Genomic DNA, 24668 nt, shown 5'->3' on the forward strand with positions numbered 1-24668 from the left:
AAGCATTAAAATACCTTTTTGCAACGTATTCCCTAACTATATTTGACCATTTTGATAATTTAGTAAGCTATTCAAAACAAAATAAATCCATTGCTGCGATATCACTTAAGTATATTAGTCCAAAATGCAAAGCAAGTCCATGTCATACTAACATTAAAAAACAGCATAAAGTAATCGTGATAGTTTATAATAATCAAAAATACATGGAACTCAAAAATCTGTTTTGGACTCAAACGTGAAGAAGCCCTTGACTTCAGGGAAAGCCAATTTCTTGTCTGTATTGTATAGAGTTTACTGACTTACATCAATGTTAATTGATTAGGAAGATGGAAGATCATTGACATAAGAGGCAAACATCATTTGATAGGTCTCACAACAATTAAATAACTGAACCAGCATGAAAAAATCCCTGTCATGGTTCATTCGATTTACAACAGTAAAATCAATAATTAACTGCCACCATATTGTTAGCAGAGCTCCAAAGATGCCAGCAAATCTGGTTTTGTTGGAACACTAACAAAAAACAAGCTGCAATATGGTTTTTAAAAAATCATTATTTTCCTGTACAACTAAAATATATCCAATTTAGTTACCCATCAGTCTTTCGGTGTCTGAATGCAAGTTTCACTTACATTTTTAAAACCGACATCTGAATTTTCTAATGATTACAACATGAACAATAGACACAATTATAAGGCATTCTGTTTTGTGCACTACTGTCTCGGTCTGCTAGGGAAAAATGTAGATCAACCTTTTCAAGTGGTCAGATGAATTAAAGGTGAATATGAAAAAAATCCTACCGCACAATGAAAGCGCAACAGTCTTAGTTTGACATCAAGAGCTCGTTGCATAAATGCATCATGTTATTTACATTTTAAATAGTGAGCATACTGGTTTGTGGATTGAGTAGAAATATTTTGCAGGGTAAAAACAGCACTGACCTCAAGACGTGCGATTTCATAAATATGACAAATTCTTAGTGTTCAGGGTTTGAATCATGCAAATGCAAAATTGCCACAGTAAATTGTTTAAGATCTTTGTGAACAGACCAAAAAGACACAAATTTTATTTAACACAAAAATTTCCAAAAATATAACCATTCATGCCTGAGCAATGGAAATCACCTAGTTGCTACCAGTATGAGTGAAGGCAGTTTATCTGGAAAGGAAGTTGCCCAGAAAATGAAATGAGTGTTTTACCTCTACAAACAGCTATTTAAGAGAAACCTGTCCTGAAGTGGCCATATCCTGGAAGACAGGACTGAACTATCATATATCTGTCTAATCTATCTGCTCTGTCATTTTCTGACTTGGAAGAGGCTATAGTGCAACAGATACCAGGATGAAATATTCCACACTTCAGCAGAGTCACTTTAGCTCGCCATCTCCGTAAAATGATCTGCATTACTATGAGGCTATTCTGGGATAACACGACCATTTTCTGTAGGCCAGAGTACATCTACTGTGGCGCCAGAAAGAGATGAGACGTGGATATATTCACAGAAGAATATTGTTATGGCCTTGTCAGACCTGACAGAAGACAACATCTGTAGATATTGTAATGTCGTGTTGTCTGTTAGACGGTGAAAATCAACTGGTGGGAATGAGGTGGGAAGGAGCCTTGTTCAACAATACATTGACAATGTCCTTAGCAGCTTTCCCACTCCTGCAAAGCCTATCCAGAAGTGTCCATATTTCCCCAACAGGACAATGCAAGACCACACAGTGCATTAAAATGGCATAACTTCAAGGTCTTGGTGTGGCCTAATTTTTCTCTTGATCTGTCTCACAGGACATCTTCAAAAACAAAGTCCTCAACACCATCGACAGGAAACAGCCCTTAGCAGCTGGCTGTAGGCTACTAAACGAGTGGGAGAAGTCGATCACTCCAGAAGTCTGTCCAGAGGATGATTAGGTCTTGGCATCAAGTCGGCCAGGATCTGCTTTGGGACAGTATCACCGTTACTAGCTATAATGTTTTCATTTCGACGGTGCGTAACATTTCATATTGGAAACCAATGCCAATTATTGGCCTGTATTTTTATTATCGATATCTGCAATGAGATCTGTTTCAGATATTTGATAATTAGAAATGGTGCATTTCCTATGGCAACATTTCATCCCCTGCTCCTGCCCCCTGCTCCTCTTCTCTCCCAGCTTTTGTTCTCCCGCTACATTACCTTTGCTTACTGCCCTGTCTTTCTCACACCCGAAGAAGGCTCCACGGCCGAAACGTTGTGTTTTCTTTCTTCTCTTTTCAGCATGGAATAAACCTATTATTTGTTCCTATGCAGCCTACGCATGCTGACGCAGCTACCCGCCTGAACTGGCTGTATGCTTTTATAGTACTCTCCTCTACATATTCACACGCTTTGCCTACAGAGCTCTATCACACTAAAATACAGAGGCGGGAGGTCAAGCTGCCCACGTTTCATAAAAGGCTCTGTACCCTTGGTATAAACGTCAGCCTGCTGCGTCAGACCCTTCAAGATGCACAGCTTCTTCATTTTGTGCTCTTTTGTGCTCATGTTGTGGGTCTCCTCCCACATTTTATACATGAAAGAAAGAAAACATTCTCCCTCAGAAAAAAATGGCATTTGCATAAAAGCACCTCATTTGAATTTTGATTCCTCTGCAGCATCTCAGCAGCGTAGGGTTCCAAACTCTGGTAGACCGCAGAATAGAAGCAGGGTGCCGCGCACGGCGGAGACAAGCAGCTACTGCACGACTTACTTGTTCATCTCCTCGATGCTCTCTGCTGCAAAGTAGAACGTCATGATCTGCGGGTGGCTGGCCTTCATGGCGCTGCGCAGAGACAAGCACAGACACACAGAAAGACAACGTGTCAGACATGAAGCACAATCCCGCAGAAATGGCTTGTAAAAAACAGAGAATAACAGCGAACGATCTGAAATGGCTGAAAGTTCCCACAGGAACAGCTGGTGAACGGCACATAATTATTTCAGTTCCAAATGAGTGACTTATTTTGGATTCAACCCTAAACATTTAATTATATGTCCGCGTAATATCTGCACGCCTCATGTTGGAGGAAATTTCAGGAACAGGGCTAACGTCAAAAATGAAATCGGGCAGATCTCACTGGACATGGGGAAGTGTTGTTCCTGTGCTACTCGTTCGGAATTCATGAGGAATTTGCAGCCATTATGTGAAAATATCATGACCTTGTCTCTTCTAAAGGACACAAAAATCTTTACAAATGACAAAAAGGTCATGCGACCCATTTAGCTTATTTGGTTGCTGGTCGCCAAGGGATCCAAAGACCTTATCCAGCCATTTCTTGCAAGAGGCCATGGGATGTGATTTCATATAATTCTTGCACAGCCTATTCCAGACTCACACAATCCTCAAAAAACACCACCTTCAGAAACTATTAAACACTTAGACAATTATTAACCAGAGTTTGAGAGCTAAAATAGACATGAGTTCTAGTCTATATGACCTAACTTCTTTCTTCTTTCTATTCGCCATTAAAATTTCAAACCCATTCATGGAAGACTCTAAATGAAGTGTCCAGTTCAAGCCATGATTGCTCTTTGTGAGAAGGTACTTCACAATCTACATATTCATTTTACTCCTGCTCAGTTTCTTATTCTTCTGGGTTATTTCAGTTTAGATACATGTAAAACCTTTAGTTTGTTATTAATACAAATTAAATAGGAAACTAATACAGCCATGCAACATGTATACTGATCACAAAGCAGAATAATAATCATAATTTTTATTTAATACGGATTGTGGCTGAAATCTTTACTAAACGCAATTTTGATTTACAAGAATCTACTGTTCTAAGATTCCAAATGTTGGGCAGCATTTTTAGTCCTCACTCATGAACGACTACAGCCATCTCTAATTCATTTAATATCTCAACAAATTACTTAAATAGTTCCCTATATCTCCAAATGTTTTGTTTTAGTCATATTCAGAACCTTTGGGAGGGGTCTACTAAACCAATTGCAAAGCTTCTACCTCAAAGTGTATTTTTTTTAAATGTGAACAATAAAATAAAGCAAAATTGAAGACCTTTAGTTACAATACAGCTTTTTATGTAAAAAACAGGAATTAACACCAAACTGCGTGACTCAGACACCTTAAGCTGTTCACATGCTCAGATGCTTCCTGTGACATGAGGAAGCGCTGCTGGCTCTTCAAAACTACCAGTTCACTGCGGCTTTAACAACTGCTGAAAGTAAGAAAATCGCTCTTTTGCACATTTCTGAAACACATCTCGCCTGCAAAAGACACTATATCCAATGATGTGCCTCTGTATGTTAGGAAGTGCAGATGCGCACAAGTTTCAGGCACAAACTAGATGACCTTGTTCATGCTTGCCCCTCACACGCTGTCCCCTGTGAAAGAACCCTTACATCAAAAACCACGCATTTTCATACCATGAATTTCAGATAATACTTTCCTTTTCAATGATGACCATGATGCTAATCAAAAGGAATCACATTTCTAAAATCACTGGGACTTAGCTATAAATCCATCTATATAGTGGAAGTGTGACATTTTACTCTGTCTGCTGACTGTCTAGCAGTCAATAAGCAGGATGACGTTTTCTTGTCCAATCAGTTAATTCATTATCAGGGTCCATCTGAGTCAAACCTTTCGCTTCAGAGAGCAAGGTATAAATTCTGCAGTCTTCAAGGAGTATACAGTAATGCAAACTGGCTTGAAGTAGGAATTTATATTAATAACTGCATTTCTTCAGCACTTTACTTAAAGTAAGAAAGTTTACAATCAAGAAGAGGCCATTCAGCCCAGCAAGCCCCTTTGATACTAGTTAAATGATGAACATTCAGTCTAGACATGTCTTTAAAGAAACCAGAATATCAGCATCAACTACATGGTTGGATAGTTTCTTCCATACTCCCACGACTCTTCGAGTAAAGAAGTGTCTCCTGTTCTCAGTTTTGAAATGCACTTCCTCAGTTACACACGACAGGATCCACTTCATTCACAAATGAAAAGCGTTGCACCAAACAAGATGTGCAGCAGCTATTATCTGCCACAGGACTCACTACACAGAGGATCAGGCAGATGTGAAAAATTGCTTCACCGGTTGAAATAAGGGGGAAATCTGGAAAGGCCAGATCGTACAAGCCTAGAGAAGAAAGTAGCCAGGACCTTGTAATTAACACCCCTGTTTTTTCCAAAAAGTGCCAAGCAATTCTCAACAACCATATAGTCAGAATCCTGATTATTTTTTAGAATCTGTCTGTAACCTGAGTTTACACTTGAGCTTTGGGTAGCTACTAGTAAAGTGATGAAGAAGTAATAGATATAACAAGATTGGACAGAGGCAAAGATTATCAGGACTTCAGTGGTCTCCTTTGGAAGAACAGTCATTAGTGAAACACAGACCTTTTATGTACAGTGTGGTGAAAAAGTACAGTGCCTTGCGAAAGTATTCGGCCCCCTTGAACTTTTCAACCTTTTGCCACATTTCAGGCTTCAAACATAAAGATATAAATTTTTTATTTTATGTGAAGAATCACCAACAAGTGGGACACAATTGTGAAGTGGAACGAAATCTATTGGATTTTTGAAACTTTTTTAACTAATAAAAAAATGAAAAGTGGGGCGTGCAAAATTATTCGGCCCCTTTACTTTCAGTGCAGCAAACTCACTCCAGAAGTTCAGCGAGGATCTCTGAATGATCCAATGTTGTCCTAAATGACTGATGGTGATAAATAGAATCCACCTGTGTGTAATCAAGTCTCTGTATAAATGCACCTGCTCTGTGATAGTCTCAAGGTTCTGTTGAAAGCGCAGAGAGCATCATGAAGACCAAGGAACACACCAGGCAGGTCCCTAATACTGTTGTGGAGAAGTTTAAAGCCGGATTTGGATACAAAAAGATTTCCCAAGCTTCAAACATCCCAAGGAGCACTGTGCAAGCGATCATCTTGAAATGGAAGGAGTATCAGACCACTGCAAATCTACCAAGACCTGGCCGTCCCTCTAAACTTTCAGCTCAGACAAGGAGAAGACTGATCAGAGATGCAGCCAAGAGGCCCATGATCACTCTGGATGAACTGCAGAGAACTACAGCTGAGGTGGGAGAGTCTGTCCATAGGACAACAATCAGTCTTACACTGCACAAATCTGGCCTTTATGGAAGAGTGGCAAGAAGAAAGCCATTTCTCAAAGATATCCATAAAAAGTCTCGTCTAAAGTTTGCCACAAGCCACCTGGGAGACACCCCAAACATGTGGAAGAAGGTGCTCTGGTCAGATGAAACCAAAATCGAACTTTTTGGCCACAATGCAAAACGATATGTTTGGCGTAAAAGCAACACAGCTCATCACCCTCAACACACCATCCCCACTGTCAAACATGGTGGTGGCAGCATCATGGTTTGGGCCTGCTTTTCTTCAGCAGGGACAGGGAAGATGGTTAAAATTGAGGGGAAGATGGATGCAGCCAAATACAGGACCATTCTGGATGAAAACCTGTTGGAGTCTGCAAAAGACCTGAAACTGGGACGGAGATTTATCTTCCAACAAGACAATGATCCCAAACATACAGCAAAATCTACAAAGGAATGGTTCACAAATAAACGTATCCAGGTGTTTGAATGGCCAAGTCAAAGTCCAGACCTGAATCCAATCGAGAATCTGTGGAAAGAGCTGAAAACTGCTGTTCACAAACGCTCTCCATCCAACCTCACTGAGCTCGAGCTGTTTTGCAAGGAAGAATGGGCAAGAATTTCAGTCTCTCGATGTGCAAAACTGATAGAGACATACCCCAAGCGACTTGCAGCTGTAATCGCAGCAAAAGGTGGCTCTACAAAGTATTAACGCAAGGGGGCCGAATAATTTTGCACGCCCCACTTTTCATTTTTTTATTAGTTAAAAAAGTTTCAAAAATCCAATAGATTTCGTTCCACTTCACAATTGTGTCCCACTTGTTGGTGATTCTTCACATAAAATAAAAAATGTATATCTTTATGTTTGAAGCCTGAAATGTGGCAAAAGGTTGAAAAGTTCAAGGGGGCCGAATACTTTCGCAAGGCACTGTAAGTATACACCCCTCAAGATTTTAGGGTTTAAAAGGGAACTGTAGTCCCAATTACTCAGACTGATTATTAAATGTCAGTAACAAAATAAATTCATTGATGTTCTAGAAAAAAATGACCAATTGCAAATTAGGCACAAAATCATGAACTTTGGGAAAGTATTGCAAGTTCCCACGAATTGTGACGTGATGCGGCCCTTCCTGCTTACTAATCACCATAATGACTAATGTAATGTGATAAAATATAAAAATTCTACTTCCTCATTTGTGAAAAAAAATCTGAGAGCACTCAATGAGTAAGTGCACCCTTAATTCTACCATGTCAATTAAGAGGGTATGTAGAATCAGGAGCACCAAAAGATGTGCAAATGATTAGCTGATCATGGGGAAATTATTTCCACTTGTGTATACTGAAAAATCAAAAACCTTGTCAGTTTGGCACTCGGGTTTGTGGTAACACATCATGCGCAGATCAAAACAAAATCTGTGACAGTCTGAGAAAAACAACTGTTGCTGCTTAACAGTCTGGGACGAGTTACAAAGCCATTTACAAACAATGTGAAGTCCATCGTTCCACAATGAGATGGAAATGGAGAGAATTCCAGCAGTGGCTGTCTAACAAGTTCTCTCAAGATCAGACCGTATGAAGCTCCTAGAAGTCTCACAGAACCCCAGGTTATCACCTGGGAACTACAGGCCTCTCTCGCTATTGTAAATGTCAGAGTTCTCGAGTCCGCCATCAGGGAAAGACTGAATAAGAATGGCTTTCATGGAAGGATAGCCAGGAGGAAAAAAATGCCCTCTGGACATGAGTTATTGGGCCATAATGCAAAACTTGATGTCCAGCAAAACAAATGAAAACTTGCCTTTTGCCAGAAGAACCTCATACCACCCATCAAGCACGCTGGTGGTGGTTTTCTGCTTTCCTACCCCAGGATGTGGACGCTTTGCTGTCTTCGAGTTTATCGTTAATGTGAGGCCATCTGTACGACAGCTGAAACTGAACTGAAAGTGGATCATGCAACAGGACAATGATCTGAAAACACACAAGCAAGCCTACGGCTGGATGGCTCAAAAAGAAGACATTCGGGGTTTTGAAATGGCCAAGTAGAAAATTGCACATAAATCCCATAGAGATGCTGTGGCGGGACCGAAAGAGAGCTGTGCATACAAGACTGACCTCAAATATCACACAGGTGAAGCAGTTCTGCAAGGAAGAGCACGCCAGTATTCCTCCCAGAGGCAATGTGAGAGAGTGTCTTACAAAACGATGTTTACTTCAAGTTGTGGCACACCGTTTAGCAACAATACGTTTGCGAATCAAGGGGGGCACTTCTGGCTGATTATAATAATGACAAGGCAGAATTTTTATGTGGCATTTGTCAAATGAGGTCGTGTGAAGGTCAAATATGTCTAAATACAGTATGTTAAACCATAAAATCTTAAGAGGGTGTACTTTTTCCACTGTACTGTACATAAATGTTTTAAGTTCAGGTGGGTAGCTGCGTCAGCATGCAAGGCTGCAAAGGAACAAGTAATAGATTTATTCCATGCTGAAAAAAAGAAGAGAGAAAAAACACAACGTTTCGGCCGTGGAGCCTTCTTCAGGTGTGCCAATTAAGGATATAAATGTTTTCATATCCTTAATTGAACCAGATAAGTCAATTGAGAACAACTTTTTCAATGGAGACCTACTGTATACAGAAAGGTATACTGCTTATTAAAGGAAAGTTGAGTCCGGTACCTTGCCGAAAGGCTCAATAGCAGCATCTGGCCTATGATTTGAACTCACAACCCTCTGGTCTCAACTCCTAACCACTAGTCCACGCCGTAGTCTATTTTGGATCATGGCAACATCAATCTCCAATATACCACAATCCCAAGATCTGTACTTGATGACCAATGAGGAATGTGGATAAAAGTCAAGTGGAAACAGATTGTTCCATTTCCCTACAGTCTGTAGGGATGTCAGCTGTATAGCCTACAAAGAATTGACTTACAGTGTATGCCTAGTATAGTAAGGACATCACAACAGTTACAAAGGAGAGGAAGACATTTGGCCCATTTAGCTGGTCTGGTAGTTCGTAGCTAATTGATCCTAGGATCTCATCCAGGGCTTTCTTGACAGAAACCAGGATATCAGCTTCAACAACATGGCCTAGTAGCATGTTGTATATCCCCACAAGCCTCTGGGCAAAGAAGAGCCTCATGTTAGCTATTAAGACTGAATGACTCTTACAGGATCTACATTGCTTTGTTTCCCCAGCTTACTGGCTTGTCTGTCCAACACACTTTCCAGCTATGGGAGAAATGTTGTCAAATTTCCTATGGTTTTGTTGACTTTCAAATGATTTATTCCAGATTTCAAAGTTCAGACATTGCCTAACTTGCAAGGTGAAGGGAAAACATTCAAAAGACAACATAACACTTACTACTTCTTTTTGCATTCTGTTGCTCGGTCTATCATGAAGTCTGTCAAATGTATGTACCCTTCAGCTTTTTCTGCCTAGAAAACAAAATACAGCCTTACTTTTAAAAAAAAAAATAATAAAGAGGTTTTCTATCAGTATATTTTACAAAACATGTAAAAAAGCCAGCTAGAAATCAAGCACATACCACAGTGAACTTGTGTTGCAAGAGTGATGGGAAAGATCAAAAGAAGAGAAAAACTTTAAAGCTACAGTTCAACAGGAAACTCGCAAAAGATATGTACACTGCTACACTACAAGCGTTCAAAAAAGGAATGTACAACGCTGTATTCCGTCCGAATGTTTGTAATCTAAGCCATGTAGAAAAACAAACGGAAATAAGATCTGTTACCCAACAGTGGTTGACAAGTTAACACAGTGTGCAACATTTTATGATTTTCTAAAAATGAAGAACTGCCACGAATCTTTGTATACTTAACATATGCTTTCACCATTTTCCTTTTTCTGAATCTCTTCTTGGATATGTTGTGTACTTCAAAAGCAATAGGCACTTCAGGATTTGAAAACGCTGCAAACTCCAGTGGTTGCCAAGACAGTAATGCCTTACGTTTTTCTCAATGAAAATATATTGATGAAAAGTTCAATTCTCTCTTAAAATTAGCAGATATATGAATTGTATACGCAATGGTTTTCCACGTTAAATGTCAAAATCCTTGATGATTTATCATAAAACATGACATGCTTTAGGGGGTTTATGTGCTCCTGGGGGAATTTTTTCCCCTCATGCACAACTTTGTGGGAGGACTATTAATTTACTAGTCTGTATCCAATCTTTTTGGTGTGCCTTTCATACACCTGCCAAACGCCTGATTTCACTCCCTTGCACATGGTGTAGTACAGTTCACTCATCTGAGTAAATTAAGGTACAAAATCTACTTCACGGCCATTCTTCCCTTACTAATACTGTACTTATTTGAAGGTGTGAAATAAATCCCATCAAGCTTCCTACTCATTGAATGCCTTGAGAGTTACTTCAGTTTGACTGAATCAGCTGTGTGAAGATAGGCAAAGGATTACTCACCATCTGGCTGGTATACCAGTACAGTGAGCTCTTCTTCAGAACAAACCAAAACTTTTTCCATTTCATTCCTAAAAATCCTTTTCCCTCCTTCTTCTTGTAGAGCCAGCCCTGACAGTCCACTTGTCCCAATTCCTTGACCGATATCCTCCTTCGGCTCATCGTTGTCACATTCCCTACAAACAGGAGAAACAGACCCAGGCTTCACTTGCAGACGCAGTTTGTATACATGTCAATTCCTTTAAAACAGAGCCAAAACAGATTACTTAAAGCTAACAATCAGGAAAGCTACAAAAATGGGCCTAAACCGCAAAAGCTTCCTCTTTTTTGCGTAGAAGATTATAATACACTTTCATTTACAGCATTTTTAAAAATACACAGCAACCCAGCGCATTCTGTATAAAGGCTGTTAGTAGAACTGACAAGTTCACAGCAAAACAAAGCTGGAATTTTAAGAAACATATCATTTTTGGAGTCAATATCCCTTTTAAAAAAAGACAGTCTAATTTTAAACATTAATGGTTTACTGCTGTTTGAAATTCTGAACTTTAGGTTACCTTGAACTGGATTATTTTTTAATTACATTTATATGAAAATCCCTGCATACATGCCTTTCTGCAATGCATTTCTAGCCGAGATAAAATCCTTCCTGTTTAAAACAATCATCCCCTACTTCAGTTCTGTGCTAGATAGATCCACAGTCCCTTGTCACGAAGGTTCACCTATCACAACCTCCTTATACAGAAGCTGAATTGGAGAGGATGTGTTCCAGTGCAAAAGCTGTACAAGCTCAGATTTACAAAACAAAAATGCACACCAACCACATTACATGTCACCTGCAGCCCAGACACCTCTGGAGAAATGAGATTAAATCAGTGGACTAGATTCTTTTCTGAAATCACTGTGACAACTCTTTCAGACTGACACTTGGAGCTATAGCTCTGATAGGAGTACAAGCAAAACCCACAGTTGAGCAAACCCATTGGTTCCCCTCTTACCTCGACTTTTCTTCCTGGACTTGTGGCGCAATGAAACCTGAGAGAAGGCAGAACATAGATTTGAAATGGAAGGCAGCAAAAACACTGCAACAATACAGGCTGCAGCGCTCACTGACCCACTCTGACAGCTTGCTCGAGCACAAGAAAACAAACCTTCAGATATACTCAGTATGAGCCACATACTCAGCACATTAACTTACTGGAACATCCTGTTTCCCACCACAGATCTGATGCAGTGGTTCTCAAATATGCAAAATTCTAAAAACAGACCGATTTCTGTTTGCCATCACCACCAGCGTCACTCAATTCATTGTAAAGTGGATTTTTAAAAAGAAAAAAAATATGTTGCTTCGCAATACTCAAAATAATAAATTATTTCATTTGCATGAGCAGGGGAGCACCTTCATTTAGGAGAAGAAAGCTTGAGAAGAGGTGAAGCATGATATAATGTGATGCCTTTCCCTTCTAATGCAATTAATCTGAAGAACTGTATGCAGTCCTGGTTTTTATCTGAAACCAATTCATAATACAGGACACCCTCTGACCAGTCAATAGAGACTGAGGATATAGAGGTGGAGACGCCAAAGCAATCCATATATAAATCACCAGTAATGTCCACCTATGTTCAGAGAAATTAACCATTTCCCCATATCTTTTCTGATTTTATTAGAGTGCCAAATTTCTCCACCCAGTTAAATTGTTTCACAGCAATTGTACAGGTGCTGCAGCAGGCAAGGAGTTTGTCGACAGACAAATACTTTTTAAAGACCACTGCCAATGCATGTTCGATAATGCGGCATTTCTAAACATATTACAGAAATTCTAAAACTAAAGTTTTGCAAGTGTGTGAAGGCAAAGAAGAGCTTACTTACAGGGTTATATACGTCGGCTGCCATTGGGGGCACTAGACAGAGGGGCAAAGCAGCCTAGAAAAAAACACATTTAACCACATTAGGAGGAAATCGCCTGCAGAAAGGGTTCGATAATTTAATTATTGCAGAGCTTCTTTCATGCCAAGTCAATCATTTCCAGTTTTCTCTTGCTTCCATTGTTACTCAAAGAATAGGTGAACATAATCTCTATCACTTCCACATTCTTCAACTTCCTTATTTAATATGCAAAAGGCACTTTAATGCTTTATTTTAATAACAAAGATGTATAGCATCTTCATGCTACATCTTCATACTCTGAGCATTTAAAACAATTATTCTGTCAAATGTGAAACTGACTGTGGTCATGAGAGTGCGTTTGTGGTCAGGAAATGATGTTACAGCTAAGCAGTCAGATACTACCACCACAGTGTCATAGAGGTAAAACTAAAGTGTTCACACATTTTTATAAACGCATTTACATCTATTTTACATTCTCTGCAACAGCTGGAATTAAAAGCCGGAATTATAGGCATACAGTCTAATTTAAACTTGCCATTTCAGCAATCAAAAGGCTTAAGGCAGGATATACCCTGGACTGGACGCCACTCCATCACATGACACACACACACACACCCGGGCCAATTTTTCCCAGAAGCCAATTAACCTACCACTATGTCTTGGAACTGTGGGAGAAAAACTGGAGCACCTAGAGGAAACCCACAATGCCACAGGGAGAACATACAAACTCTATGCAGACAGCACCCTGGGAATAAATATTCAACTAAACTCAGGTCTTGGCTTAATGCAAGTCAGTTCAGAACAGACAAAGGGTTTTACAACAACAAAAACATGCTGACCCAGCAAAATCCCCTTACTCTAACAGACATAAAATAACCATGTATTCCACTACAGGGTCATAGTGAGCTGCAGCCTAACCCAGCAGACAATGGGTACGAGGTAGGGCATACACTGGATGGGCCAGTAGTCCACCTCAGGGCACCTGTATGCAGGGGACAACTTAGAAAAAAACAATGATCCTAGATGGTATGTCACTAGACTGTGGGAGGAAACTGGAAAAGACAGGGAAAACCCACGTGGCTAAGCATCTAACATTTTTCTAGTAGTTAAAGCCTATAAGAAACCTTTTTATCAACCTTTTACAAACTTCGAAAAGCTAATATAAATCAGCCCAATGCATGTAATGAGATCTCCACTAGATCTTTGAATACATTACCGAAAACTGCATGTGCACCATCACAAACGAGGATGCCTACAAGAGTAGTAACACCATTGTACTAATGTGGTAATGTGGCAAACCTGAAATACTACAAACAGCAATGTCAAATCAGGTTCCTCAAATTAAAATGTATATAATGCAAATATAATTCAACTTTTCAGCTGTGCCAAATACAAAATATCAATCCAAGTTCTGTTACAAGAAGTCTAGCACAAAAAGTGAACCATTTCAACTCACAAACCAGAGTTGCTCAACTTCCCTGAATAGTCACCTAAATTCATCTACAAGCTTACCTACCCCTTATTATTAGCAATTTTCCACAGCCTTGAAAGAAAAATGTGAATTTGAAACACACCACACCAATAGGGTACTGCTTAATCTGATAGGTAAAGTCACAAATCTGCAGGCTGGTTATTATCTTAAAAAAAGCGGGCTAAAAACTATTGACGGACTTCACAGATTATTTTCATCTCACCAGATACAGTAAGCAGCCCCCCGCTGATGGAGATGACACCAGATGTTCAACCTCTTATAAGACCAGAATTTTCCTGATCTGACCAGCCTAGTTCATGTGATCAGCACCGAGTTGCAGTGCGGTTCAATCTTCTCCACTTGGTCTCCTTATTGACAAACTAAAACCTAGCAGGCATTGGGCCCCGAATGGACTCATACATTTAGGAAAGGAGCTGTATTTTTCACATCTGAAGAAATATTTCTTCAAACTCCGTTAATCATGTTCGTATTTAGTTGCATTTCTGCAATGAGACAGTGTCTTCTGTGTGGTCTTATCTGTTGAAGATTTATCCTATGAAATCACTCTGCTTTTCCCCACAAAGAATTCCGCGTCTGTCTCTCAGTGCATAATGGTTTGTCAATGTGAACAACTGAGTGTGAAAGATGGGGTAGAGTATTTTAGGTATTTTTGTTTGCATAGTTTGTGTGTTTTGTGTGCTTGCAATTTCATAAATTGCCATATTTTTCTGCATTCCTAGAGCTGTGCAGATGTTTTGTTACCTATTTATTTTAATTTTACTGAGCATTGTTTTATTTATGGAACACTCATAATTTGCTTGTACTCATGATCTCATCTATAACCCCCCTTAACATTACAATACAAAGGCAATGATGTATTTGAAAGCATATACAAAGACTTACTGTTGCAATATTCATTACAGAACTTTTTAAATATCATGTTTTTAGTGTTTTCATGTTTATCATCATGATTAGGTCCCGGATGCTCAAACCTCTGATTAAGAACTCAAAACAACAAATTGTTGCTACTGTGTTGTAAATTGTACTACATAACAGTGTGCAGAGGTATATGTCCTAATTTATTACATTGCCAGGACTGCCACTGCACTTAAAACGAGTGTATAAACTAAGGATTTAATAGATTGGGAACAAATGTGACATTCTGCGCTATAAAAGAGAAGTCCACTGCTATTGCACAAAATAGCTTTTTTTCCAGCTAAAAAAAAAATCTAATCTACATCACTTGTACATGTCCTTCACAAAAAGACTGCAGAGACTCCCCAGAATTTATTGCTACAAAATCAGAAACCGACATTGGTGACAAAAACCACAATCCATTTCAAGTTTTTGCTCAGAAAATGTGAAAATGTGAGAAAACCACTGAATGTAAATCAATGTCTTTTAGAGTAATTATATAATGTGCTAGTAAGACTCCTTCTAGAGTATTGTTTTGGTCACCACATAAGAGAGATATTGTTGCTCTGGAAGCATTCCACAGAAGAGCAACCAGATGCATTATGGGGCTCAAGGGAATGCCCTTCACTGATGGGCAGATACATCTGAAACTTTTCAGCCTTGAACAGAGAAGATCACAGGGGGACTTTTTACTTCATCTTTAACTATTTTGTTCTGTTGTTACTACTCGAAGAATCTTTTATTTCAGTTGGCTTTGCAATATTCAGTTACCCCTTGCTCTCGACTAATTGTTTACATGCACTTCCAATTCAAAGCACTGAAGTTTTTAAAACTTGACCCTGTTATTGATCTCCTTATGAAGTACTTTCCTTTCCCTTATAATTTTCAAATCAATAAACCAATTTGGACCACTACCTTGAAGCTTTCTATTTACTCACTTTTGGAATAAATGTCTTCTGTTGGTCAAGCAGAATATCTTGAAACCTTTGTTATATCCATTAACCACGTCTCTGCTGTTCTAGTTACATCATGATTCCTGCTGCGAAAGCTTCTATCTAATTTTTTTAATTACCCTTGCATTTATGCGCAGTGCTTCACAGAACCTATATTTTGTTTTTTTTCTTTTTGCTTTCTCTCCTAATGCCCCACAGGTCTTCCTTTTAAATTCTCTTTTAGGTTCTGCTCCCTTCCATTCTAGTTGAAATGTTTTTGGATTGCCTTCTGAAGTCTCGTGCCAAGGCGACCTGGGCCCATCTCATTTAGATGCAATACCCCAGCTTGTCTGTACAAATGGCTTTTGCCACAGAAAGGTTTCCAGACGCCCAGGAGGGCGAAGTCTTCCTCAGCACACAATGTCTTCCGTCATGTGGCGACTGATCAATATTTTAAGTTCTTCACATTTGCATGTTCCAGGCAGGATTCTGGAAAATGTCACTGAAGTAGTCCTGTTCTTCAGCCTGTTTTCAAGGTTTGCTGCTGCAGATGAAAAACGTGCCGTTTTACACCAGCGTTGTGGCACAAGAACAACAGCACCCAGGTTGCTTGGCGGCCTTTATAGGAGCCTCTTGATGGTATAGACAATGTGAGCCACCTCCACTCCATGGAGACAACTTACCATGGCATATCGTGGTCCCTGATGTACACCTCAGTTACAGAGCTCCAGAAATACAGCCTCCGACAACCAACATTCCTCTTTTTGCATTTCTGGTAGCTGTGGCAGTAATTGCAGTGGAGACTGGTGTCTGGATTTCAGGGTCAGTGACGGTACTGTCATTGAGCGTCCACATCTTGGCTGTCTGTTTCCCGGTAGGGCAGTGGTGCTGCTGCTACAGTACAGTTAGGATGGGCTGCTGAATTGTATTTCCTTCTTTTACAACCTGGGAACAGCTTCTCAGCTTCTCTCCGTCAATTTCTCTAATGTGAATGTTGGTTTCTTTTAAACAGGAACTGGATTTTGAGAAAGTTATCACAGACGTAGCCTGGCTGTTGGAGTTCACCAAAGATGCTCAATATACTGCATACTGTAAGTTGCAGATTCTCTTTTATTTTAAAGCACTAGATGAATATTGTTTGGTCTGCTGCTGATGCAAAGGAATGTTTCTTTTCATGGAGATCAGAAATAATTATTGAGATCTCAGTTAAAATCCCCTTCTAGCTTAGAACTAACATCTGCTGTGGATTTTGCCTGCAAACTAGTTCCTCACAGTCGGTCTAACCTATACGCACAGTCCATCCACTTTACACACAAAGGTCAATTATAGATTGCAATAAATGCTATCTGACAAACAATTTCTTACCCAAATAAAAAAAAAAAACTGTTCTTCGGCTTCTTTGTAAATTCACTCTCAATCTCTTAATTTAACCACAAGAGTATTCACCATCCTGCCAGACTTCAGAAATACAGGAATAGAATTGCTTCACTCATTGAAGGAAATGCGGTTTTGAAATGAGCAAAAACGAGTAACTAAAAATGCCATAATTAGCTACTCAGCTACAGTATCACTACACCGTAAGAGAATTCTGGTTTCGTAATCCAAAAATACAACATAATTTACACAACATGAAACCTAGCTGGCACTTGTTTAGAAGCCAAAAATCGAATTAAAAACGGATATAGCAGGAGTGTAAAAAAAGTGAAAACAATACAGCAGAAGAGCTCTTCAGAGAGACTCGCACAGGAAGGTGTAACACAACGACGCAATTTTCGGTCTTGTTTGGAAACTTCCTGATCTTGGTTCCCCGTTTCATGGAAACGGGCACTCGCGCTCCCGCTCGCTACCCTGTACCCAAGACGCGCTGGTGAAGTGAAAGCGCGGAGGCTTCAGATTCTCCGCCGCACATCTACATCCCGACCACACACCTGCAAGAGTGTGTGTGCAGCCGCTGTTCGGCTGAGCGTGGCCCCTCTAACGCCGGCGGGGTCCAGGGTTCGAGCCCACCTCACCGCCCTGCCCCAGGAGGGGCGGGTCAGGACCCTGGTGTGCTTGTGCTGTGGCGCGACCCCTTTTTTCCCCACACCTGAGGTACAATAACCACGCACGTCCACTAGGGACCAGACCCTGTTACAGATAGACCAGGATCAAGATGTCACTGCCTCCTCATGTCTCTTCATATCGCTTGAGCCTACCTTTCAAGTGACATTTACTAATTAACGTTTTCCTTTGCACTCTGTCATTTTTATTTTGGAAACAAGTGGCCTTCTTCACAGAAAATCAGCTCGCATCCATGCTTGCCGTTTTCAGTCAAGATTTTACAGTGACCTTCCTAAAAACAAGTCTTTAAGACCTCTTTTCTAAATGAACCCCCCACAAACACAAACTAAAAAAATGCAATACCCTTAATATATTGATAACATTCACTGATTAAAGAATTCTAATTCTTCAATTACAAATTCAATTCAATTTAAATTACAATTAACGTGCTATCGGTGCTATCATACAATAGGTTACTCAAGGCAAAATGTTTGAACCGCAGAACAGCAGAATTACACAATAAATTTGAGAAATAATTAACAGGACAACAAGTTTATTATATACCTATGAATTACTTTGTAAGCGTTAATAATAACCACAGGACCATTACACACTAACTTTCGTCTCATTCCTAAACCCATTTCCATTTGGCAAAATAAAATACTAATTTCTATAAACATGCAAAACACTTGTACAGGACAGCACTTTTACAATACTATAAATAAATCTCTGACTTTTCTCCTATTGGTAATCGAATGAAATTTCTTTCTAGTACCGTCCTCCCTCCCTCGAGTGAATCTCTAATTAATTGATAAAGTTCCAACTTACCTGTTTCCACAAACTCTCTTGGATACAAACGGAGTCAATTACTTGAGATTTAAGCCTGTCAATCGCTGAGGATGCCTCTGTTCGCAACTAAGTCAGTTTTGCGTCAGGGTAGATGTAGACTAAAAACTGCTGGAGTCTGTTCCACCCTTACTATTTAGGGTAAATGCCTAAAGGTTATGTTCTGTTCCATATCCTCAAAAACATGACTTGTCTTCACCCCCTTGTTGAAATCAACTGAGACGCAACCCGCTTCACTCGTCTTACTCATTGCGGTCAAAGGCTCCTCTTTTATGAGGAACTAAAAGTCAAAGACCAGGACTAATACAGCAGCTGCTCCATTAAAGGCGAAATTTAAAATGCGTTTTTTGTTCTGAGAAAAATAAACGACGGAAAACAAAAAACACACGACCCGTGATATTGCACTTCGATTAAATAGCAATAAAGCCTCTTTTACGTCGGACACCCTGCAATATTAATCTTTGCAGTAACTCAAATGCCTAATGATAGCATGCCAGTAGGCGTAGGAAATTTCTTGCACAAATTGGCACTTGTTTTAAGATGGACAAACAAAGCACAATCGCATTCGCTACATATAAAACACAAATTCCCTTTGAGCTCCTCTCATCATTTGACTTTCTTGTGACAATTTGATAATCCTAGCATTAAATACTTAAATGCCAAGTTCTGATTTTCTGTAAAAATAACGCAGAATGTACTCTTTTATTTTGAGGACTATTAACACGGTTTAAGTTTCAGTCTGCGGTTAATGTTCAAATGAGTCCCTTTGTGGTTATTTATTAGTTAAGGAACTGGAACACCTTTTCAGATAAAAAAAAATATGAAAGCGTGTTGCTGTGAAACAAAAGCAGAACATAAAATTAGAAGACGGGGGTATAATCGGGTGGTAAGTTACAAATATTCCCTTTTCAAAGATTGTGAATACAAATGCTACATTCCGACCTGCTGGGAGAGATTTATGACAGCCTTATCATCTTCAGGGTCAGAGCCCGCAGCGAAAGTTTTGTCTTTAATTAAGTCTTTGAAAAGAGACAAGCTCCAGGCTAGCTGATGCTCACGTAATCAACGCACTTAGATAGCAAACCCACTTCGGGTCAAGCTTTTATTTGTAGGGGGAAAATATCACAAGACAAATGGAAGTGCATTTAATATATAGACCTGAAGTCCCTTTCCCCCTGCAAATCAAAAGGCCGAACAAGTGCGAGCACAGACCATGTGCGGCTAATATAATGATCTCCACTCTTTATTAATATGTAAACTGTTATACAAATCATTTTAAATGAGTTTTGCATTTTATTTGAAGTATGCTGACGGGAGTCAATGACATATTACCACTGAAATATACCGTACGTACCTGAAACCAAAGTTTGAAAACGTGCATTTTACAGCATATAATTTCTCTGTAGAAAGGGAATAGATCACTGAAACACCTTCTTAAAAACGTGGGAAACATTTTACAAAAAAACGGAAGCAAAATGACGTTGACGCCTTCGTATATACAGCTACTGTTGGCACAATCGCGTGCCTGTTCTGTCAAAGAGCAATTTCCGGCCGCGTTGCATCATGGTCATGTTCCTAATTGCGCTCGACGCAGTTTTCAGGTTGACCTCGGTTTATTAAAGAGTGTAAACTGCGAAACGTTACCGTTACATTCCGTTCAGTGCTTTGGTGTTTCGAAGAAAAAATAGCACAACAGGAAAACAGGTAAAGGCTTATTCTATGCTGAAAGATAAAGAGACACTACATTTCGGCTGTGCAGCCTTCTCCTCGGCCGCAGTTAAGTCTCTCTTCCTTTCAGAAAAGAATACACCTTTACCTACAGTACGCATGCTCATGCAGTTTATGATGTTGAATTAAGTCATTACGAGATTATCTAGGATTAAACTCTTGAGTATCCTTTAACCTTAATGGACAAGGGTCTCCAAATTCATACGCAGCATTAAGACCGTCGATTTCTAAAGCCCTGGAACAATTCACGATCAATAAAACAGAAGATGTGTTTAATTAAGCAGTTTAGAGATCACCCATCCATTTTCTAACCACTTCATCCAATTCAAGCTGGCACAGAAAGTGGGGCTCTTCAGTAGCATAGTTGGAGATCCCTGCTCTAGGACAAGATCCTTAATTGATCAATAATATACTTGTGTTTAAAGATTGGGAGGTCTAAAGATTTTAGGGCTTTCTAGGACCAGGGTCAGACCCCTGACATGAGAGTATATTGTTTCCTCTTTTCTGTCATTGCATACACTTTAACTGTATATGTGACAGAAGTGTTACTGCCTTGTACCCTGATCTCAGAGCTAATCGAGACAAATCTGTTCAGGACTGAGATGAAGCGTGTCCAAGCAGGACCAGGTTTAGATGTGGTGTCACTGAACCAGTCAGTGGCTTTCTCTCCCCTGGGTCAGAATTTCTAAGCCCAACCTGGGATTCGAGCAGGCAGTGCTGTGCATGGTTTAGATAAGACTTAAGAACCCAAGGATGGTTACGAAAGGAGGCCATTTCACCCATCGTGTCTGGAAGTTGGTAAACGCGCTCCATGGATTACATAAGGATTCGTTTCCTCAAGTCTTCACCTCACCAAAATCTTATGTAAGTCAGAAGCAACGCTTTCTTAGTCATGGTGTGAGCACATACAGAGATTTACCATTCATGATATTGCACTGATCCTGCCTTATTTGCCCCAGTAGGGAGAGGAGAGCAGAACTGCTGGCTCACCAGGGTTTATTTATCCCTCAATGGATCATTGTTAACAGGCCTGTGCGCTCTTGTGGAGGAGCGCAGGGAATGGAGCAGATGTTAACAGAAGTCCAAGAGGTAGAGTTTTTGCCCGCTTTATTGATTTCAAGAAAGCATTTGATTCGATTTGGCACAAAGGACAGTTTTGCAAACTTCTCCAAAGTGGCATAGGAGGTAAAGTGTATGACATAATTAAATCAACAGGAACAAGTAAAAATGTATTCCATGGTGAAAAGGGAAGAAAAGAAACAACGTTTAGGCTATGGAGCCTTGTCACCAAGTGAGACAAACACTTCCTAGAAACTCTGCACACGGAGTTCTGTAATCACAATGCATATAGGGCTCAATTAGGCCTAATACCCATGACTTATCAATATACAAAAGAGAGTAATAAAGTATTGGCTACACCTAAAAAGCAGCGACCAAAATTCCTACCACCACAAGGCCCTGCTGAGCCAAGAGCTGAGCCCAACAAAGAGCCCTCTGAGCCAGCTGGCCCTGAGGCTCACTGGCCCAAGCCACACCGACACCAGCCAGCCTCAGGACAGCACTGCTAGAGCACCACAACCCAGACTCAACCAATTCACAGCACAGATCAAACAACTATATCTCACACACTGGGACACACACACACAAACACAACATAAACTGAAATGCTACAGAACCCTAAACAGACAGTACAAGCTAGCCACATATTTGGCCAAGGTAAGAAACAGCAAAAAGAAACAGACCCCGACGAAGTACAGGCTCAGTGACCACAGGCTGGCCATAGAAACGACTCAGGCAGACCTGGCTGCCCAGAGAGGACAGGCTGTGCTCCCACTGCCAGCGGGGAGAAACAGAGACAGAGATGCACTTCCTACTGCACTGCGACAAATATTCTTCCCTAAATTAACAAATCAAATCCCACAATTCCCACACCTGCCAGAATCACAGCTCCCAATCCTACTGGGAGCGGCGGGAGGGAACTCAGTTGAACTGGGAGCCCAGTATGTGATCTCCTGTCACAGCCGGAGGAACAGTTAGCCTGTTTGTCAATAAAGCTTCATATGTTTGTATGTAAATGTGTTATGATGTGTCTGTATTGTAAATGTCTGTAGATCTTATGCTAATTGTATATGCTTTGGCAACACTGATGTATTTCATGGTCATGCTAATAAAGCTTCTTGAATTGAACTGAAATAGAGAGAAAGAAAGGACACTTTTTAGATAGGATACTATTTATATAGGGGGAGAGGAGTGAAATAACAATGAATGAAGTAAGATTTAAACCCTATAACTACAATAAGTAAACACGAAATATTCCATATACTTAAAAATATAAATATATTACAAAAAATATAATTATTGTTCCTTTAAATTAAATAAATAAATAAAAAACTTTCATTACCCTACACTGTACTATTCAGTAATTGAACATAAAATAAAACACACATTAAATAAAAGTAATAATAAAATAATGACTCGGCTGCTTCCCTGATATGACTGCAATACGGGTTGCTCACAAGTTTCAGTGAAAAGCGCACAATAATATGCAGACGTTACCCACGCTTGCACAAAAACAAAGTGAGACCCAAGTGTAAAACAGAGCACTGCTGGAGAGCACATTGTACTCACTCTGCGCTGCTCATACGCAGATTGAACGCACTGAACTGGTGCAAGTTCAGTCCTGTGCAACCCCAGGAGCGGGTGTGCTCAACTGATCCAAGGATCTCATCCAGCTGTTTGTTGAAAGAAGCCAGGGTGCCAAGTTCAACCACATGCCTGGGCAACTTGTTCCACACCTCCACAAACCTTTGTGTAAAGATGTGCACTTTCTCAAAGATTCCGTTTGTGTCCTCTGGTTCGTGTTTCACTGCTCATTTGGCAGAAATCCACCGTGGTGGCATTATGAACATACAAAGTATAAATACACACTATATTTAGTTTTTCTTACATTGATCATTTCGTTGTGATGGTTACTTCCTTTCATGCTTTGAGATGCTTCAATGGGCAATGTTTGCAGTCCTGCATAGAAATTAATTTACAATATTGTTAGTGCAAGCATTGTGTATGTTATTAAAATGCTTTTACCCTCATCTTTAATTTTTGGAATTTTTATCATTCTTTTTAAATTTTAATATCACAGAGTGGTTTGTTTTATTTACATTCAGCACACTTCCCACAGCTGAATAGTCTGGTCTATCCACAAATGTTGTGTTGAGATGCTTATGATCTTCACCTTTATTGCTTTGGACATATTGACTCATATAATCTGTTCATATTTCCTTATATGAGCTGTCCTGTAGCTCTTTTAACTTTAGAAGGCCATTTAGTTAATCAAGCCCATTTGTCGGTAGTTAATTAATCCAGAGATCCCAAGGTTGGTTCCTGAAGAAACCCAGGGCTTCGGCTTCAACAATACTGCTGGGTAGCTTGTTCCAGACTCCCATAACCCTTTGTAAAAAAAGTGTCTTCTGTTCTTAATTTAAAACACACTTCCACTAAGTTTCCACTCGTAGTTTATGGTTCATTTTTCACAGCTGATTGTGAGGAGGGCCACTGGGTTGAGTTTGTTGGTGCCCTTGAGGATTGTGAATACCTGTATCAGGTCTCCTCGTAATCTTCTCTGTTCAAGACTAAAAAAGGGCAGTTCCATCAAACTTAAGCCACAAAATGTCTGTACTTGTTGTTGTCCCGAGTGATTCCAGAGCTGCAATATCTTTTTTCTCTAATGTGGTGACGATAACTGTATAGAATATTCTAGTTGGCATCTTACTAGTGCACTGGCATTTCTAGCATAACATCCCTTAATTAAAATGTGCTTTTAACTGCACATCCTAACTGTATTTTTATGACTTCCCCACACTGTCCAGGAGATGTAAATGATGTGTCAGCATGAACACCAAAGTCTTTTTTTGTAAATAGCCTCTTCTGTCGCGGTGGTTCCCGTATTCAGTTTATACAGTAGTTTGTCTTTGGTACTTGCTCTAATACTTGTCTGCATTTAATATCACCTGCTATGGATTGGTACAGTCTTGAGTTTTATCAAAAACATTTTTGGTCTAATTTGCGGTTTCTTCAGTGTAGTCTAATCATTCTTTCTTAATATCATCTGTAAACCTGACTAGTTTAAAAATTAGCTGAGCCGCCTTTGTTGAAAATAATCATGTTCGACATTTCCAATTTAAAGATTTCTACAATAAATTATCCAAACTCCAGGAGGCACTGAATGCCGAGGGCTGAGAGATTACTTAAAAAGCATTAATCGCTTTCTTAAGAGAGATATGCAGCCGGAGAATAAACGCAGA

The 24668-nt window shown here is 39.8% G+C and overlaps 1 protein-coding gene across 2 annotated transcripts in view; it reads right to left on the minus strand.

Moving 5' to 3' along the window:
- The window catches only part of LOC148675355 (connector enhancer of kinase suppressor of ras 3-like), an 88344-nt gene that overhangs the window by 7595 nt on the left and 56081 nt on the right, over nucleotides 1-24668 (minus strand). For both annotated transcript variants that reach the window (XM_088626609.1, XM_088626610.1), the window contains exons 16-20: nucleotides 12418-12471; nucleotides 11546-11582; nucleotides 10551-10723; nucleotides 9473-9546; nucleotides 2733-2804 (exon numbers count right to left, since the gene is read on the minus strand). In XM_088626609.1, the coding sequence (XP_088482735.1) occupies nucleotides 2733-2804; nucleotides 9473-9546; nucleotides 10551-10723; nucleotides 11546-11582; nucleotides 12418-12471 (410 nt within the window). The remainder of the gene's footprint in view (nucleotides 1-2732; nucleotides 2805-9472; nucleotides 9547-10550; nucleotides 10724-11545; nucleotides 11583-12417; nucleotides 12472-24668) is intronic.

Source organism: Lepisosteus platostomus, chromosome 3 (genome assembly GCF_059453375.1).
Source record: "Lepisosteus platostomus isolate fLepPlt1 chromosome 3, fLepPlt1.hap1, whole genome shotgun sequence".
In the NCBI taxonomy this organism is placed as follows: domain Eukaryota; kingdom Metazoa; phylum Chordata; class Actinopteri; order Semionotiformes; family Lepisosteidae; genus Lepisosteus; species Lepisosteus platostomus.